Below are 20,273 nucleotides of genomic sequence, written 5' to 3'. Positions count from 1 at the left end.
ACCGGGAGCCATGTGAATGTGGAGAAGAAAATCTTCAATCCATACTACGGGATCTGTTGTGCCATCGTATGATTCGATGTTCACGGGTTTAAACCCTTCTGGGAACTGGTCTTCCATTACCTCATTAGTGAAGCATACGGGGTGTGCGGCGCCTCTGTATCGGGCAATGTCATGATGCAGTTCGGATGGAGTCCGTATGCGGTTTTCAGCCTGGGTGAAGTTGTGCTTGTCGCGCCAGGCCTGATTGCCGTCTTCTCGTGCTGGGGCATGCCCCCTCGATCCATAGATTGATCTGGACTGACCGGATCTATTAGCCAGGCCCTGTCGTAGGTCATAGGTATAACCTGCAGCTGTTGTTTCTCTATCTTTATGGTGGGGTGGTGCAGGCTGGTGTTCGGCTTGAGTTGCTGCTCTGTCCCAGCCACGTGGTGGTCGGTCACATCCGTCGGCAGCGTTACAGGTTGGCGGTATAGGCCCTGGGGCCTCGTCGTCGAATTGGGGTAGGAGCTTGCGCTTCAGATAACTCTTAGTTGAGCGTTCGAGGTCGTATTCCTCGGCTGCCAGGACGTCAGTCCATTTATCATTGAGCAGATCCTGATCAGCTTGAAGCTGCTGCTGCTTCTTTTTCAAGCTTCTTGCAGTGGCTATTAGCCGGCGCTTAAAGCGCTCTTGTTCGAGGGGTTCCTCTGGCATGATGAATTCTTCGTCGCCAAGGCTCTCGTCCTCTTCGGAGATCGGTAAGTAGTTACTATCCTCCGAGCCCTCGTTCCCGATGGGATCGTCGGGGTTGACTTGCCCATCCTCACAATCGTCATGCTCGGATGTTGGTTGGATAGGGGCTTCTTGGTCTTCGTCGTTATTCGGAGTATTGTTGTCTCCAGTGCTGGTATTGCTGTCTTTTTTACGACGCGATTTAGAGCGGCGCCGCTGATGTCGATGCTTTGGTGGTGCCACGGGAGGCTTGTCCTCAACTGGATCCTTCCCCCCATCGCCGTCATCCTCTTTGGGTGTGTCCACCATGTACACGCCATATGTGGAAGTAGTCGTCCAGCGTCCGGTAAGCGGCGGGTTCTGGCTTTGTTCTTCTCCAGCATCGCCGTTCATGCCGTCGATGTCTTCGGAAGCGTAATCGAGCATGTCGGTTAAGTCCTCGATGGTGGCTATGAAGTGGGTGGCGGGTAGGCTGTAAAATTCCCCGCTCTCAGCCCCTAGTGTGGGCTAGGCGTAGTTCGGCAGCGATCCTTCTGTAATGGCGAGAGATCACATTAAGTCCAGGGCCTCGTTTAAGGGTGAGGTTTGGACAGAGAAGCGAGAATGCGTGGAGCGGGGCGGGACAGGAGTTCCCTGGCCAAGATCGTATAACATGGACCTCGAGAGTTTAGAGCTGGTGCTCAGAGGTGAGTGCGGATCAATGAGGATAGAGGGAGCCTGGCGTGACTCCTGACCTGCCGGTGTTGTAATTCCCTTCGGTTCTCCGGTGCAAGGCTCTATAGCCGCAGAGAGTCTGGCGGGATTTAAACTCCTGTCTTCAGACCTAGTGGTGCACTCCGGATCTTCGGCCAGAACGGTGATTGGGGTCGCGAACCCTTGGAAGATCAAGTCTCCTCGGATGTTAGTGACATAATTCAGATTTCCAAAACTGATCTGATGACCAGGGGCGTAGCTATTGATCTGCTCCAGATGGCCAATCGAGTTGGCATGCAGTGCGAAACCGCCAAATAAAAAAACTTGGCCGGGGGGAAAAGTCTCCCTAAAGGTGGTATTGTTGTGGATGATCGATGGACCCATCGAGCCTTCTAGCGATGACACAGTGGAACTCTCAATGAAAGTACCAATGTCGGTGTCAAAACCGGCAGATCTCGGGTAGGCGGTCCCAAACTGTGCGTCTAAGGATCAAAGGTAACAGGAGGCAGGGGACACAATGTTTACCCAGGTTTGGGCCCTCTTAATGGAGGTAATACCCTACTTCATGCTTGATTATCTTTGATGAGTATAGGGGTTGCAAGAGTTGATCTACCTCGAGATCGTAATGGCTGAACCCTAGATGTCTAGCCTGTATGATTGTGATTGCCCCTAAGGACTAAACCCTCCGGTTTATATATGCACCCGAGGGGACTAGTGTTATACAAAGTCGGTTTATAGAGGAAGGAAACTATAGATCCGGACGCCAAGCTTGCCACCCACGCAAAGGAGAGTCCCATCCGGACACGGGAGAAGACATTCTATCTCGTATCTTCACGGCCCATCAATCCGGCCCATATCACATAGGCCGGCTCGCCGAGGACCCCCACAGTCCAGGGCTGCCTCAACTGCAAAGATTGATTCCCCCTAAATGTCTCGCTCGTTGTGCGAGTTTTTTTGGATTCAGTCAATGATGGTTCAGGTTCTACAAGTGATGTTTGTCAATTTCAGTTCATGTGCTCATCACCAAAGCTGCGCAGGGAGAAACTATGTATCTAAGGAATCAAGCCCTTGTCACAGCATTACTAGCTCATGTTTTCGGGGGAGCTGTTGTCGATTCTGACTATATCAAGACAACGCTAGCGCTTAGTCCTGATTAATGTTTTCATTTCCTCTTGTTTCTTCAGTTGTTCCTACATATATTTTTTTTGATCTGGTAAGCCTAGTCATTCTTAGTTGTAGTCAGAATTAGTTTTACCTAGTTCTAGCCTATGTTTAGTCCTATTTAGTTGTAAACAAACCAAATGAATGGTTTGAACAATGTTCTGGATTTGCAATGCTTAGTTATACACATTTATAGTTAGACTATATCATCTTAAGTTGCAGCGTGCTCTAATTAGATTACTACACTAGCACACTAGTACTTATTCTTCGGCCTCAGTATGCAGCTCATTTGCAGTTTCAGTCTCAGCTTTGTCTTTCTCTGTGACCCAGTCTTTGTTTATTCGTCGGTGTTTTACATTTTCCACCCTATTTAGTCCTTAATCTTCTCAGTTCTATCTAGTTTCTATTAGTCAAATGTGTTAGTCTTATGTACTTATGGTTTAGTTTTAGTCTACACTCTTCTTAGTCAGTATTTCTGTTTTCTTCAGGTTTCACTCTTTAAATAGGAGCATCCTGCTTAAGTGGTTCAAGATAGGCTTAGTCATTGTTTGTCAATATTTTTTTAGGATTTTATTACTTACTCCCTCCATCCCATAATGTAAGACATTTTTTGACACTACACTTGGAACAAACTCTAATTACTCTAAGGCCTAAAAGATAGTAATACTCTTTCTGATGCTTTATTGATCGTGGGAGAAGCCCCATATATAACGGGAATAAGTTGGCTGACAAGCTGACCCAAAGGGAATACAATCTGGACTCTGGAACAAGTTCTAATTTGGACTCTGCACCCATTTCGAATATGAACCTACTAACTAATCTGGACTCTGAACCTAATACGAATCTGGACCTTAATAACTACTTGTAGCAGTACAGGAATCCTAGCCACTTTGGGCTGGACCAGGGGTGGTGCGACTAGAGCTTAGGCCCTCCGACCATATGTGGTTCCCCACATAACATCTCTCCCTCCCTCCACAAACAGCTCACCGTTGAGCTGAAACGTGGGAAAACAAGCAATGAACTCATCCAGCAGTTCCCATGTTGCATCATCTTCAAAAGCCCCAACCCACTGCACAAGAACATGCTTCACGCCATCGCAAATGCTGGATATAAGAAACTTGGTTGGTGCAGGCACCACACGGGCATCCTCAATGGCAGGAAGTATAGCAGGAGTACCTGGTGGTTCACCATGAAGTGTTTTAAGGAGATTGACATGGAATACATCATGGAGCCGAGTTCCAGCAGGCAGCGCAGGTCTATATGTAACAGAACCAATGACTTCAGTGACTCGGAAAGGCCCTTAGAAGCAAGGAGACTATTTGCCATGCTTGTGACCTGGTAACGATGTTGCCGCACGATGGTGAAGGCGAAGCCATACCCAATCACCGACGCCAAATGTCATCTCAGATGCTTGTGATCATAATAATGCTTTGCCCGTACTGCTCTTGATGGAGATGCTCACCAACCTCATGAACGAAGTTGGCGCGATCCTATAAGGCGGTGTCCACAGCTGCCACCTTGCCCTTGCTAGGAACATAGTCACGAAGACATGGCGGTGGCCGACCCTCGAATGGAGTGGCACAAAGAGCGGAGTGGTAGGACATGTTGTAACAGAATTCCGCCCAGGGCAACCATTCAATCCAGCGTCATGGCCGATCACCAATGAGGCAACGCAGGTACATTGCGATGATTTTTTTGACAACTTTAGTCTGCCCATCAGACTAGGGTAAAAGGCTGAGCTCATGTGAAGCTGAACACCAGACAACTTGAATAACTCACGCCAAAATTTGCTGGTGAAGACAGGATCTCGATCACTCACAATGGACTGTGGAAGTCCGTGGAGGCGCACAATGCCCTCAAAAAATGCCTATGCAACAGACGCAGCCATGTATGGACGGGACAACAGAATGAAGTGTGCATATTTGGAGAAACGGTCAATGACTGAGAGGATCACAGACTTGCCATGCACCCCTGGAAGCACCTCGATGAAATCCATGGAGACATCACTCCACGCAGACGTCGGGATGGGCAGAGGCTAAAGTAACCCGGTAGGCATGAGTGTTTCTGTCTTGTTGCGCTGATAGATTACACAAGCATGTACCAAATCCTGAACCAATTGGCAATCACCAGGGACATGGAAATCAGCTCAGAGTCGATGAAGCATCTTTTGGACCCCCTCATGAGCGTCATGAGAATGTTGCAAAATCATTGGTATGGACGGGGAGGTGGGCAACACATGCACCCGGTGCCCATGAAGAATCAAGTTGTCAGTACAACTCCAGGGGTGGTCGTGATCACCGGCGCAAATACCATCACAAAGGCAGGTCAACTCAGGGGAAGCATCAATCTCACGATGTAGGTCCTCAAAGATGGTGAAGATTGGCAGCAAGAGAGCATAAAGCATAGATGTTGCATCCGCATCACGACGGGGGAGGGTGTCAGCGACGATGTTGAGGCGCCCAGGCGGAACTCGACAGTGAAGTCAGATCCAAACAATTTGCTGACCCATTAGTGTTGAGGGATTGTCGAAAGCTGCTGTCAAGGAGAAACTTCAGGCTATAGTGGTTTGTGCGTACGATAAAGGAACGATCCCAGAGATATGGCCGCCAGTGACATACAACCTGAACTAGTCCAATGAGTCCCCGCTCATAGGCAACAAGCTTGGCATGGCGTGAAGGAATGGGCCGACTGAAAAAGGCCAAGGGCCCCACGCCTTGGTGAAGAACAGCACGAAAGCCAGTCCCAGAGGCGTCGCACTCAACAATGAAGCGATTGTCAAAGTTCGGCATCTGGAGCACCGGATCTTTACCAAGGGCATGCTTGAGCACCTGGAAGGCATCCTGGTGCTCGAGCTCATCCTTCTGAAGTTGCGCATAGCGGTATGGCTGAACAGCAACTGGCGAGGTGTTAGGTAGAAGCCGAATGCGGTGGTTACGAGAGCATCCTGGAGGCAACATGGTCGGAGTGACGAAGAGGTCAGCAAACTCATCGAGCATGTCACCCATGAGGCTAGAGTCCTCGCTCGTGATTGTGCAAATAGCAGGCAAGGCAGGCACCACCAATCCGTTCCACTTGGGAACCAGCAAGGACAACAGTCATGCTGTGGTGATCAAAATCCCACAAAATCGGTCCTAGGGAATGGAGCCAGTCGACACCAAGGACAAGGTCGAAGCCGCCAAGTGGAAGCGTGAAGCAGTCAACCCGGAAGTGGCAACCGCCAATATTGATGGGGATGTCGCGACATAGGCCAGCACTAACAAGCGTGTCCCTATTAGCCACCATGGCCCGTAGATCGAGGTGAGTCTCTGGAGTTAGGCTGAGTGCGTCAACCACGACTGAGCAATGAAACTGTGTGTCGAGCCCGTGTCCAATAAAGCAGTGACGGTATGAGTGCCGACGATGATACGCATCTGTATGGTGTCAATCACGCGGATATTCCAGAGCCCGGTGATGGCGTGAAGCGAGATGTGTGGCGTCTCTGGTTCCTCCTCCAAAGGTGCATCCTCAGGCGCAAAATCATCAAGCTCGATGAAGAAGCAGCGTTCACATCGATGACCTGGGATGTACTGCTCATCGTAGTTGTAACAGAGACCTTGGCGGCGGTGTTCAGCCATCTCGGTAGGCATGAGGGGGTGTGTAGCGTGAGGAGGAGCCGATGTAGGGGCAGCAGTTGCAGCAGAAATGCCTTGTGTCATGGCAGGCGATAAAGTCGGCCCTCGTGCCCAAGAAGTCGAACCATGGGGACGTGTCGGGGCCATGAGTGGTGGGAACGGATGGCGTTGTTCATATGCCTTAACAAGGGATACTATCGTGAGGAGTTCCACCGGTTGCTGAAGCTCGACATCAACTTTGAGGCCTTCAGGAAGTCTAGATGTGTATAAGAAACACTACTGGGCTGAGCTTAATGGTTCGCTGGTCCTGCACAACAGCACCATAAATCTACTAGTGTAGTCGGCAGCGACAGAGATGAACGGAAGTCGAGCCAATTCTCCTAGGGGGTTGGCGCGTACAGATGGCCCATACTGAAGGTGACACACCTCCTTGAAGTGTTGCCAGGAGGGAATGCCATGATCACACTCAAACTGGAGGTACCAGAACTAAGCATTATTGACTAGGTGGTATGCTTCTATCCACACCTTGTCAGCCTCCTCCGTGCGCTGTCCCATGAAGAATTGCTCACACCGATGAAGCCAACCAAGCATATCGACAGAACCATCATAAGTAGGAAAATTGAGCTTGTGAAAGCGTGGGACACCGGAGCCGGAGCCAGAACCAAGGTGCTGGTATGGGAAGGGGACAACTGACGTGAGGTATGGTGAGGCAGCATAGGTGGGCTGGGTCTGTAGTGTTTGAGGAAGTGACTGATACGAATTGGTGGGTGGCTATTGGTAGGGAAGTGGTGGCAGAGATGCGTGGTGGAAAACTGGCTTGAACGAAGGATAAACATGAGGTTGTTGCGGGAAGAACTGGGAGGCCGAAAATTGGGGCGGTTACGACGGTCGGGGAAAGCGTGGATCAAATTCGGTGCTCATGAGGGTGGGACAGTGGTGGGGGCAATGGTGGAGAGGGTGACAGAGGTACTGGACGATGTGGAGGCGGCGGAGGAGCCGATAGCTGTCGGCAACACCGCGCACAGGTCGACCAAGGTGGAAGGTGGAGTGTTGGGGTACTGCTCCAAGGTGTTGAGGCGCTGGACAAGACCCTCCATGAAAGCCTGATCCGTGGCCCATTGCACTAGCATCTCCTTCAGCTGGGTCGCTAGCTCCTTGAGCGCGAGGTTGATGTTGCTGCCGTCGTCTTTGTCATCGTCCACCATCGTAGATGATGCTGATACCAGATGGAACTGGCTCTAATTACTCTAAGGCCTAAAAGACAATAATGCTCTGAATTCGGATGCTTTATTGATCGTGGGAGAAGCCCCATATATAACAGGAATAACTTGGCTGACATGCTGACTCAAAGGGAATACAATCTGGACTTTGGAACAAGTTATATTCTGGACTTCGCACTTATTTTGAATCTGGACCTACTAACTAATCTGGACTCTAAACCTAATACGAATCTGAACCTTAATAACTACTTGTAGCAGTACAGGAATCCTAGCCACTTTGGGTTGGACCAGGGGGTGGTGCGACCAGGGCTTGGGCCCTCCGACCATATGTGGTTCCCCACATAACAACAGTAATGTCAAAAATGTCTTACATTATGTGACGGAGGGAGTAGTTCTATTAGTTTTCATTTTTCAAACTTTGTTGTTCTTAGTATTTGATTAGTGTCACTGTTCATCAACCATCAGTCTCCTTTGGTTATGGTTTAGGACTATATATTTAAAATTTAGTTTCAGCCTTCACTCTTTTTAGTCAACACCTTAGTTTTTCTTTAGATTTCAGTCTATAAACATGAGTGGCCTCATTTGCATCCTTCTTCAGTCTTGTTCCTCATGGGTCTTGTCTTTTAGTAGTTGATTAGTGTTTTTGTGTACCATCTGTTGTTGTCAATCATCAGTTATCAGTCGTTAGTTTTATTGATCTTTTTTTAGTATATCACTTTTCAGTCGCCATTTCTTCTTTCCATAGTGATATGGCTCGGTCCCTCTTTGGTTAGTCTTTGCTCTTCATCTAAGTGGGTTGTAAAGAGGTGTTTTAATTAGTCATTTAGTATTCTTTAGTGTTTATTTTGAGTTCTCCACACTTATTCATTCCTTCTGTCCTTAATTCTCTTTGTCTTTCATTCCTCAAATCCTTACTTCTCATAATTAATTTTATTTTATTATGTTTTTTATCTTCAGCTAACAGTTTTCATTCCCTGTGCTAGTTACTCTTCAGTCCCATCAGTATCATTGTCATGTTATTGATATTTCTTTGCAAGATATCACTATTTAGTCATCTTTTATTATTTCTATAGTATTCATTTTTTTCATGTTGGAGGGGTAGATAACAGTCTCTCTCTGTCTGGTTGATTGATGTACATATATCTAGTAAATATCTCTAGTTCATATCTAGTAAATGGAAGAGTAAGGAAATGATTTTGATTAGTTTTACTCTTCCAGTTTTCTTACTTTTTTTGAAAAGGAGGATAACCCCCGGCCTCTGCATCAATCGATGCATGTAGCCATATTATTAAATAAAAACGTAACAACGTCTTAGGGTCCAAAGAAGCTCATAATCTGAGCAAAAGTTGAAAAAATAAATATGAAAAGTACCACATTCGGCGATAAAGAACAGACTACGATGTCTACACACCTAGCCTATTATTAGCTCGCCATCCAAATCGGCTGAAGATAGCCTGTGCTACCGTCTTCCAGCGGTTGCACCCAATAACCAAAAGCTCCCTGAAGTCCGCATGAATGAGTAATGACCACATACAGATCCAAGCTGTAGCTTTGTAGATAACCTGCAAAAAATAGTGAATTTTGTTCCATTAAAAATCATATCATTCCTAGTATTCCATATAGCCCAGAATAGTGCACATATCCCTATCCGAATATGTTTAGCTATGTGTATGTCTACTCCATTAAGGCACGTCCCAAATAATGTGTTTATGCTCGTTGGAGGATGAACGTTAAAGGTTATATCTATTGATCACCATAATAATTTTGCAAGTGGACACTCAAGAAAGAGGTGATTAATTGATTCATTTTGATCACAAAAACAACAGCTGGAGTTACCAATCCAATTCCTTTTCACCAAGTTACCTTTGGTCAGAATGACTCCTTTGTGTACGAACCACATAAAGGTTTTGATTTGAAGTGGAACTATAATCTTTCATATGTGCAAAGACCTCGACAATGGCCTGGAATCAATTAAGTCCAAATACATGGACTTCACTGAGAAGATTCCATTCGTGGTTAACTTCCAGCGAATTCTATCAGCCTGATCTGATAGTTGAACATCCATCAACCTACGGACCATATGCAACCAAGCATTCCAACGTTCCCCTACTAGGGATCTCCTAAATTGGATATTAAGAGATACCAAGTTTAATACTGTGGAGACATAATCCTCCTTACGTTGCACAATATTATATAGGGAAGGGTATTGCAAAGCCAAAGGCATCTCCCCTAGCCATGTATCCTCCCAGAATCTAGTAGTGGTACCATTACCAACTAGAAACTTCACCCATTGGAAGAAAGTTACTTTTGTCCTCATTAACCCCTTCCAAAAGGCGAGTCTGTTGGCCTAGCGGTAACCTGGGCCAAAGTCTTAGAGTGTAGGTACTTATTCCACAAGATTTGTACTCACATACCCTTGGTCTCAACAGATAGTTTGTATAGCCATTTTCTAAGCAGACATCTATTCTTTACCTCTAAATGTTTGATCCCTAACCCACCCTGGTCTTTTGGTCTACAAATGATATCTCATCTAGCCAATATGTATTTCTTCTTGGCCTCATCACTTTGCCAAAGGAACCAGGATCTATAGAAGTCTAGTCTTTTCCTTACCCCTACCGGTACTTCAAAGAAAGATGAGAGGAACATCGACAGACTCGTCAAAATCAAATTTATCAAAACCAACCGACCTCCGTAAGACATTAGCTTGCCCTTCCAGCAGCTTAGTCTTTTTTCAAATCTATCTTCTATACATTTCCATTCCTCGCTCGTTGAACATCTATGATGAATTGGGATCCCTAGATAACTAAATGGTAAGGATCCCATTTCACAACCGAACAATTTTCTGTAATCTCTTGTTCCTCTTTGGCTCTCCCAAAGCAGAACAATTCGCTTTTATTGAAGTTGATTTTTAGCCCAGACAGTTGCTTAAAAAGTCATAACACAAGCTTCATATTCCTAGCTTTTGCAGGATCGTGTTCCATGAATATAATAGTATCATCCACATATTGTAGAATGAAGACGCCCCCCTCTACAAGGTGGGGGATGAGTCCTCCTACTTTGCCACTCTCTTTGGCCTGACCAATAAGTAATGCCAACATATCTGCTACAATGTTAAACAGTACAGGAGACATGGAGTCCCCCTGTCGTGACCCCTTGTGTGTCTGTAAATAAGGACTTGTGTCATCATTCATTTTTATCCCAACACTCCCTTTCTTATGAATGAATCCACCTGAGAACCCCAATATTTCATTGAACCCCTTCATACGTAAGGCTTGCTCGAGGAAGGGCCATTTAACCTTATCATACACTTTTTCAAAATCCACTTGGAAGATAACACCATCTAGTTTCTTTGTATGGATTTCATGTAGCGTTTTATGTAGGACCACAAGCCCTTCTAGGATGTGTCGTCATGTCATGAAGACAGTTTCAGTTGTTTGCACAACCGAATGGGCTATCTGTGTCAACCTGTTCGTGCCAACCTTTGTAAAAATCTTAAAGCTTACATTAAGGAGACAGATCGGTCTGAATTGCTCAATGCAAATAGCCTCCACCTTCTTTGGCAACAATGTTATTGTTCCAAAATTGAGGTGAAAAAGATTCAAGTGACCATCGAACAAATCATAGATCATAGGCATAAGATCTCCCTTTATGATATGCCAACATTTCTGATAAAATTCCGCTAGGAACCCATCCGACCCGGGGGCTATATTATGCTTCATTTGCGTTATTGCATCAAACACCTCTTTCTCAGTGAATGGAGCAGACAACACCTCATTCTCTTCTAAGCTAAGTTGAGGTATGTCCCCGATTGCACTCTCATCTAGAGATATGAAACTTTCTTCGGGTGCTCCGAAAAGTTTCTTATAATAATCGAAGATGTACAATTTTAGGTTCTCCTGTCCTACAATTGTACCCTCATCTTGTTCAAGCTGAATTATCTTCTTCTTTCTATGTTTCCCATTAGCTATCATGTGGAAGAACTACCCTCTCTAGTACATATCTAATCAATTACTCCCTCTGTAAACAAATGTAAGACGTCTTACATTTGTTTACAGAGGGAGCAACAATTTCTGCATTTCCAACTCTGCTTAGCACCAAGCTTCCGCGATTGTTGTTGTACGTGATTGTGTTGGGCTGGAGTGGTACCTCATCTCTCTCTCTCTCTCTCTCTCTCTCTCTCTCTCGTGTGGATTAATGTACATATCTAGTAAATATGGTAGAGTAAGGAAATGATGTCGGAAAATATACAGGAGCTCCTGGGTGCTCCACACCTCTATACAAATATTAAATGTAAGAAAATACCAAAAAATCAAAAATATCTGAAATTTGGGGATATCAAACCTGGGTTCACAATCTACTCCCTTGTGAAATTTCATGAAAAAATACTAGAAAACGTATCCGTGGCGAAGGAAATACTGTCCGAACAAAAATCTGTCCAAACAGTTTTTTTCTATACATAGGAAAATTTTGTCTTTTTTGCCACGAATACATTTCCTGATATTTTTTCACGAAATTTCACACGGGTGTAGATCGGGAACCCAGGTTTGATATCCCAAAATCTCAGATTTTTTTTCAAATTTCTCGGTATCTTTTCAGATTTAATGTTTGTATATGGGTGTGGAGCACCCGGGTGCTACAAATCCGCTTCCAATGATGTCCATTAATTTTACTCTTCCATTTGTTCTTACTTGTCTCTAGTACACATCTAATCAACTATTGCTTGGCACTAAGCTTTTCATGGCTGTTGTACCAGATTGTGTTGGGCTGGAGGGGATCATATGTAGTGTCACCATATTTTTGATCCATCGTGTAGTCGGGATGGCAAGCCATAGTCTGGATATATACCTTTTGGCAGTCGATCCCTTCTTCCAGTGTTATCATGTACTCCCTTTGTCCCAAAATATAAAAACGTTTTTAACACTACACTAGTGTCAAAAACGTTCTTATATTATGGGATGGAGGGAGTAGCATTCTAGTAGAAGTTAGAAGACTTACTGACAAGCTATTGTACATAACTAAGCAGGAGTCTCATTCCTTCAATCTGTCATCATTCGTTGCAGCAATTTTTTTTCACATGACACTGTGATGAGAGCTAGTTTCAATTGGTTATATCAGCTGATGTGATACACCAGTTCAGCGATGGCCGATGGGTGTCTTCTCATGTTTCTGAATAATTGTTTCTTAAGGTTAGTTTTTGGGAGTTTTTGTTGCAATTTTAGGCACCGTTCGGTTTCTCTCCACTCCGCTCAATTCCGCGGAGCTGCGGAGCTCGGTTTGAGCAGCTCCGTAAAAAGCTGCAGCAGCTTGCTGCGCTCCGGGAGCTGAGTCGGGGGAGTGGAGAGAAACTGAACATGCCCTTAGTCAGTGCTTTGTGTAGTTTCGAAGTCGTTCAAATTAGCTATGTTTCTAAAGTTCTACAATTTTTTGGTAGGCATGGCACAAATGCTTGTACATATAATCTCCGCCTTTTGTGTGCTTTTGCAAAATATAGAGAAGATTCATGCGCGTGTCTTTGGTGTGTGTGTTTTCAGTTCATATTTTTCCTTTTTAGCATATCCTATAATAAGTTTATAATGAATGTGGTTAGTTTAAATAATAATGTTGTCCACAAGCATTACCAACTTGTATATTACACAGATCAACAATAAACGCTGAAATGAGGGATAAATCATCAGTGCCACATCCTATATAAGTCTGATTCCAGGTCAGCTGTTTTCCTCTCCCATTTTTTTTTCAAATTTCGCTGTGCTGTTCACTTTGTGGCCTTATTTTTTTTGAGAGAGAGAGAACTTTATGGCGACCATTTTCGACAAGATTGCGCCCTCCTCCGCCTCCCTCCTGACGTTGATCATGGACGATGCCCGCTCCTGGTCCCTCGCAGGAGTCAAAGGACTCAACAACATCATCCCTGCAACGTAGCCTAGGTTGTCTGGGCTGAGCAACCCATCTCATACTCCCTTTGTATCGTGGGCATGCCATATTGTGTACGTGACCATGATGCCACTCTGTATGTTCTAACCCCTTCTATCAATGCAATGATACGCTCTTAGTAGCGTATTCGAGAAAAAAAAACTTTATAGCGAGCGTTACTGGGTCGGATATTTTCCTCCAAAAATGAACCAGGCCCGTTAGCCTGGTTCGGGGTGGCAAAATCCAGCGGGCGGGTGGATGTGTAGGTATGGGCAAGTGGACGCTGGAAACGGGCCGTCCAGGCAACTTTCGAACGAATCCGTCGAATTTGTTGCATACAGCAGCTCAAATATCAGCGACACGTGTCAACCCCTTATTGGGCAAAAAATTCGACCTAAACTGAAAACAAAATCTGTGGACTGATTGTTGGTCAGTCCCAGATTTTTCCTCCTTTTATTTTTGCGACACGTGTCAACCCCTTACTGATTGTTGGTCAAAATCCTGCGTTCTTCCTTTTATTTTTCCTCCTTTCCCCCTTGGTCCTCTACCACTCATAGTTAGCTGCTAGTTCATTCTATCTGAAGTATTTTTCGACGACCAAGTCGATGATGACCTTGTAGGCACTGGAGCTGGGGTGGTAGCTGTCCCAGAAGACGTATTTGGCGGGTTCGGCGCAGACCGGGCTGGCGAAGTTGCAGAGCACGGCCACCGCCAGCCCAATGAAACCGCAGCACGAGTCCCTGGCATTCTTGAACCCGAGCGCCTCGTGCCGGTGGATCACGTCCTCAAAGATGGCGTAGAGGTCGATGAATGTGAGCGTGACGCCAGGGAGCTTGGCGCCGAGCGTGGCCATCTTGCCCTTGATCTTGTTGTTGAACATGCTCGCTAGCTGGTTACGATCCGGGGAGCACTGCCGCCGGATCCCGCCAGAGAGAATGCGCTGCGACGGCACGCAGCCGACTGGCGGCGCCCCCGTCAGGGCGATCCTCTTGGCGCCGAGGCTGATGAGTGTCTGGATGAAGGTGATGGCACGCTGGGACATCAAGTCGCTGTACTGCTCCACCGACATGGGGTCTCCGAAGGTGAAGTGCTCCACGACGTCGTTGCTGCCCCACACGAGGAGGTAGAGGGCCTGGTTCGGGATAGTCCCCACCTTGGCCTTGTACTCCAGGAACATCTTCAGCTGCTGCTCCATCGTCAGCGCCGACTGCATGCATGCATACATACAGGGATCTCGATCAACTCATAGATATGATTTGCATGCGTGCCTACATCGACCTAGCTCCATGCATGCATCGCGAGCTCGTGTACGTTGTCATGTGTGGTGAACGCGTACGTACGACGACGTACCATGGTCCTGCAGGTGGCGTTATCGTAGCCGCTCCCGGCCGATGCGAAGCTGACACCGGTCTTGAGGTCGTCGAGGGTGAGGTCCTTCTTCAGGTACGGCGGGACATTCTCCTTCACACCAAGTGCCGCCGCTGCATTTACAAAACCATTGTGATCCACAATGAAGTGACTGATACTATCTCAATTATATATAATTGCGTATATATGTGTGTGATCGGTGATACACACGTACGTACCTAGGAAGTCAACACTGATCCTACCGTCCGAGAACCGGCCGGTGGCCTTGTGACCGGGGAAGTCCCTGCCGTAGGGCGGGAAGTTGGCCCTAACGATTGTCCTGATATAGTTGTTGTTACCTGTGTCTATAATCGAGTCACCGAAAGCAAGGATTGCGGGGTACTTGAGCGGCCCGGCAGCAGCCGGGGGAGCTGCGGGAACCTTCGGCGGCACCGGCACCGGCACCGGAGGAGGTGCTGCCGCACGCACCCCGGTGATGAGTCCGGCGAGAACTAGCAGGGCGGGGATCATGTTATACATGGTGGTGAACGCCTAGAACCGAGGACGCACACTATTTGAGACTGTGGTATGTGGTGTCCGCCATGGTAGATAAATAGGCCGTGTCCTACTCGTTCCACCAAGTGATTTGGTCTAAAAGAACACGGCAGTTGCATGCAAGATCAGCAAGACCCGGGGTGCTCACCCGCATGTCCTTGTAGGCTGACATTTGTGCAGTGATGCGATACTCGCTCTTCTTCTTTGTCTCGGGACGGTGGCTAAATTTGGCAGGTCCACCTAGGCCTAGGCATAGGCAGGGAAAATTTATGAGTCAATTACACCATCGGCGCCTAAAATGGCGAAAAAAGTCACTTTAGTGCTATAACTTGCGATGTACATTGAACCGTGCAACATCTTGGCTTCCATGTGCAAATACGGCGCAAATCGTGCTTGTGACAAAATTAATTCTTATATTAGTTGACAAAATAGCCAGCAATGACAAATAAAAAATATACTACATTTATTCACAATGAAAAAGATCTGTACAGTAGTTTTGGTGAGTATTTTCTTTGCTCTGCAGCTTCACATGGACAATAGCATTGATGGGCCCATGTGCTTCCTTACCATCTGTATGAACTATCAGACTCAGAAACAGACATCCTGACAGAGGTATGTTTATGGGAGCTTCGACTCTTTCTTTTAGATACATTGTGGATCCCCGACTTTGGAAGCCCTAGCCATCAGAGAAGCGCTCGCATTGGCCAATGATCTCTACTTGAGGCGCATCCAAGTTGCATTGGGCTGCAAAACGGTGGTGCATGATATACATAAGGAGAATTTGGCAAGCTATGGAGCAGTTATTCATGAGATAGTTGAACGTTCTTTAGCCTTTGATTTTTGTAATTTCAGTCATGAGTTTAGGAGCTCAAATTTTGAAGCTCACAACTTAGTGAAGCATGCTTTATCTCTCAGTGGTGGCCGCCATGTTTGGTTAGGACATCCCGGGAATTTACCATCTGCCCCTGTAAACATTGTGACGACTTAATAAAAGCTTCGTGAGGTTGCCTCAAAAAAAAAAGAAACAAACATCCTGACAACAGACAGATAAGGATCACAACCAAATCACGATAAACACCATGTTTTCTGGTGGTCATTCGTCGGCTTGGTATATGCGGTGGTGCATCCGTTGGAGCGGGAAGTGGTGAATGCTCAGTGGTGGTGCGTGTGACTTGGCCATTGAGCTTCACGTGCCAGGCTACCCCTGCCTCCCATTCTCATGACGGACAGCGAAGATATTCGTCATTCTCCGGTGATGGTTGGGGTGTGCCCTCACATCGGCATTGATGCTAGCACAGTCAGCGTTGTCTGTGTTCTCAGATCTGTCGTCTCAGTAAATGCCTGATGTGTGGTGTTCACTTTGATCCAAAATTTCAGTGCTGATCGAGACATTGCATCTGGACTTCTTCTATGGCAAGTTGGTGGTGACAACACAGGGACTTCGTCTATGGTGGTGCTCTTTGAATACCAGGTCCTAGGTTCCGGGGTGAAAACCCTAGGTCCAGCCTTTACTGGTTGTACCTGGCAGTGGCGGTTCCGCTCCCTTGTTGAAGACACTGTTTGGAGCTTAGCTGGTCCTTGTCTTCTGGGTGAAAACTCACGATCTAGCCTATGTGGTTTGATCCAGCAATGATGGTGTTCATGCACCATTTCCTTGTGGAAGGCGTCGTTGTTAGGATAACCTTCTCGTCGTCCGGGTGTTGCCAATGACAATGGTAGTAGTTGATGTTTTGTTGCAGTGGGTCGTTTGCCTCGCCCATTGACCCTTTGGGTCTTTTTTCTTCTTCTTTTTGGCTATGTGCATCTTAGTTATCCAGAGGCCGGGTGTGTACTCGTTGTGTTTTGTATCCGCTTGATGCGACATTACGAGTCAATAAAGAATGCCCTTTATCGGAAAAAAATGTTGCCTCCTATGAACACATTTTTTTAAAATGATACCAAAGGTAAAGATACATATAAAGTACACCACCACCTACAAATCAAACCAAGGCAGGGGATAATCAGCTGAGTATGAAAGTCTTCTCAATTTGATGCATGTTATCCCATGGCAGCAGATATTTCTCTCCAGACACGTCTTCCTAAGAAATAAACCCTAATTTGCAGATCTTGGACATTTTGTCATTACTTCATCAGTCAGTGTGACGAGAGAGCAGTGAATATTCCATAACCAGCAAAACCAAGGCCAAAGAGAAGGAAGCCGTAGTCCAGCACTCTTCTCCATATGCTCATTGACGATCCTACGATGTTGAGGTGGAAGAAGGTAGGTAGCACAAAGGAGAGCAGCGCACAGACTGTGCACCCAACAAAGGAGACGAAGGACCCAAATGCAGGTATGAAGGATGCCATCACAGTTAAAATAGTCACCATGATGATGCGGCTCGAGTGCAGGCCTAGCCATTCGGCACAAGGAACACTGTGGGAGAGCTTCTGGAAGCATCCACTTGATCTGAGCCTTGCCTCCACAATCTCGTGGATCGGGTGCATCATAACTGGGAATGTGAATGCTAGTGCAATGCATAGGACAACCTGCCAGTAGATTTTTTGAACTTCTATATCATGCGGCAATGAAATTTACAATTTTTCAAATCTCACAATATAATAGATTCACACTTGAATCATACTTTATGACCTTATACCACCAATTATCAAGTACTGGGGCTAAAAAATATTTGACTAGAAGCAATAGCATATTTCAACAAACAATTACACGATATAGATTATGAAAACTGCACTAACCTTAACAGCAGCAGATGACCAAGTATTGGGAAGATTAAGTGTTATGATGTCCTTGGTAGCCTCACCATAGGCCATGTACCCACATACTCCAAAACATGCATACACAACTATGATGCCGACAACTGCTTGAGAAAGTACCCAACGGAACTTTCTACGTTCTGCCATTGATGATTCTAGTGCCAATGTCATGCTGAATCCTTCAAAGCAGAAGACCGCGACTCCAAAAGCGAAAGGTATCGCCAAAACTCCATTAAAAGCACTTCTATTTGCAAAAGGATGATCAATTAGTTGAAGATCTTTTCTGATAACCATTGCCACCGCTAGGACATTGCACACATCAGCAAATATACTGAATGGTGAAAGAGAGGATAGTGAAAGAATGAAGGACAACGTGATTTGCACAGGCAAGAGGACGGCAAAGATGAAGCCAGCTGATGACATCGACTGGCTAAACACAGAATGCAGATTTTCACCAATGAATACTAGGTAAGCTACAGAACCACCCGCTTGTGAGATAAGAATGAGAATTTCCGTCAAGCACCGACCTATAGTCCCAAAGCACTTCTCACCAAAATCTCCATATGTATAATTCTGGGGTTCATCAGTTTCTTCCTCTTGCAATTTATCTTTACAGTCCACCTTCAGAATAGAAATCGAAACAAGTAAATTAAGCAGCTAAAAAGTTGTTGCTATCAAAAAAGAAGTTCATAACATTGTAAAAATCATAGATGCGGCACAGTACATACACAATTCATTTTTATTATACCATCAGCGTGCTGATCAATGTGAAGTATGAACACGAATTATCAGGCAAAGTCCTGTTCAACAATTTCAACACACTGAAGAAGCAATGAACAGTAACACAGTTCAGAAAGTATGACCATTCAATTTAACTAGAATGTGAGAGGAGAAACTACCACGTTTACAGAAATACTACCAAGAACAGGCTAACGGCTTAATGCCATAAGGCTGGTCATGACCATGAATAAGCTTCCATTCTGACACTATTCCTGGAGTGCTTTGGACTACATGATTCATTTGGTTTTATTTCTTATTATTTGTGCAAAATCCTGACTGACCCTGGTTACCGTTCCTGTTATACTGGAGAAAAATATGGGATCATATTTTTCTGATGGGAAGTGAAAACGAAAATACTGAAAGTGACAAGCCTCTTTACTTTAAAGTTGGGCAGTGGGCACAGGATATCCCCAGCTGAAAAATCAATAGTGTCCCTAAACACGAAGACGCAAAAAAAATTATCCCGAGTGACCAAATACTCTAACCCTGTCGCTAATATAGTACTTCCAAGCTTCCAGCGTATGAATGATCACAACAACATGGTAGTACGGCTACGATTAATCTTCAATCGAAATGTAAATACGGACACCATGCAAGTTTGCATGGACAGCAAGTCCCAATCTGCTTAAGCTGAATGCAGTGTGGCCGTAGAACGGTAGAAGTACTCCCTCCGTTCGGAATTACTTGTCACAAAAATGAATAAAAATGGATGTATCTACAACTAAAATACATATAGATACATTCATTTCTTAGACGAGTAATTCCGAACTGAGGGAGTAGTATTTAGATGGCATCCGGTAGTGTTAATGCGAGGTAGGTAGTGTACGGTACTGACGAGGAGGAGCATGCAGTAGAGCGTGGCGAATCCGGCGGCGGCGACGCCGAGGGATCCGGCGACCCAGCCGGCGGCTCGGAAGGCGTAGGGCAGGCCGAGCACCCCCGTGCCCACAATGGACACCACCACGTTGCCCAGCGTCTGCGCCCAGGTTGCTCCTCCCCCGCCTCCACGCCGCCTCCCATCCTCCCGCGCCAGCAGCGGCGCAGCCGCCCCCTTCGCCTCAGCCATCCCCAGCAACAACCGTGGCGGCGGCGACGCCGAGACAAGAGAAGTAGCAGAGCTTTTCGAAGTGAATTTTGATTTTGGAATCTGATTTGGCGCACGAGGGAGCGAGAGGAGGAGCCGTCGTAGGATGGTGAGCGGGATGGGATCACCTTGGGGCTTTCTGGATATCTGTCGGACACAAAAGCTTCGCTCACACGCGAATCGGCCGAGTATACTGAGCGCTACAACCTGTGTTGCATGATCAGTTTACAATCCGTTTGGTTATATGAATGGGATTTCGTATCTGTGGCCTGATTTAGCCTAGCCGGATCTTTCCCTAATCTCTCCTTAATAATAAAGTACGGATTGAATCTTCGGGTTCACCGTGGCAATACGCTTTCTTCTCATGTCATAATACGCTTTTACGATTATGTTTTGGAATTAACCGATGTGGTACTAACTTAAAGTTTGTTTTCGCCTCCATGGTAG

At 46.0% G+C, this 20,273-nt stretch overlaps 2 protein-coding genes across 2 annotated transcripts; both read right to left on the bottom strand.

Moving 5' to 3' along the window:
* Positions 1-13,141: 13,141 nt before the first annotated feature.
* LOC119364068 (GDSL esterase/lipase EXL3-like) lies at positions 13,142-15,210 on the bottom strand. The gene is made up of 3 exons (XM_037629469.1): positions 14,893-15,210; positions 14,657-14,787; positions 13,142-14,513 (listed from the first exon to the last, which is right to left on the bottom strand). Exons 1-3 carry the CDS (start codon positions 15,191-15,193, stop codon positions 13,881-13,883), a joined length of 1,065 nt encoding a protein of 354 aa, XP_037485366.1. The 5' UTR covers positions 15,194-15,210; the 3' UTR covers positions 13,142-13,880.
* A 1,889-nt stretch (positions 15,211-17,099) lies between these two features.
* Positions 17,100-20,037, bottom strand: LOC119364067 (amino acid transporter ANT1-like). Its single transcript, XM_037629468.1, has 3 exons — positions 19,578-20,037; positions 17,945-18,583; positions 17,100-17,734 (listed from the first exon to the last, which is right to left on the bottom strand). Exons 1-3 carry the CDS (start codon positions 19,806-19,808, stop codon positions 17,342-17,344), a joined length of 1,263 nt encoding a protein of 420 aa, XP_037485365.1. The 5' UTR covers positions 19,809-20,037; the 3' UTR covers positions 17,100-17,341.
* Positions 20,038-20,273: the final 236 nt, after the last annotated feature.

This window comes from Triticum dicoccoides, chromosome 2B (genome assembly GCF_002162155.2).
Source record: "Triticum dicoccoides isolate Atlit2015 ecotype Zavitan chromosome 2B, WEW_v2.0, whole genome shotgun sequence".
NCBI classification, from domain to species: domain Eukaryota; kingdom Viridiplantae; phylum Streptophyta; class Magnoliopsida; order Poales; family Poaceae; genus Triticum; species Triticum dicoccoides.
The sequence above is the reverse complement of the archived record's forward strand: the minus strand, read 5'-3'. Positions and strand labels throughout refer to the sequence as shown.

What these genes read in the sequence shown, in the direction of transcription:
- LOC119364068 (XM_037629469.1), bottom strand. Translation starts at nt 15,193, where the DNA reads ATGTATAACATGATCCCCGCCCTGCTAGTTCTCGCCGGACTCATCACC. An exon ending in GATCAGTGTTGACTTCCTAG is followed by an intron (nt 14,788 to 14,892) that starts GTACGTACGTGT and finishes TTGTAAATGCAG; the next exon opens with CGGCGGCACTTGGTGTGAAG. An exon ending in ACGCCACCTGCAGGACCATG is followed by an intron (nt 14,514 to 14,656) that starts GTACGTCGTCGT and finishes GCATGCATGCAG; the next exon opens with TCGGCGCTGACGATGGAGCA.
- LOC119364067 (XM_037629468.1), bottom strand. Translation starts at nt 19,808, where the DNA reads ATGGCTGAGGCGAAGGGGGCGGCTGCGCCGCTGCTGGCGCGGGAGGAT. An exon ending in TCTACTGCATGCTCCTCCTC is followed by an intron (nt 18,584 to 19,577) that starts GTCAGTACCGTA and finishes TCTATTCTGAAG; the next exon opens with GTGGACTGTAAAGATAAATT. An exon ending in GGTCATCTGCTGCTGTTAAG is followed by an intron (nt 17,735 to 17,944) that starts GTTAGTGCAGTT and finishes ATCTACTGGCAG; the next exon opens with GTTGTCCTATGCATTGCACT.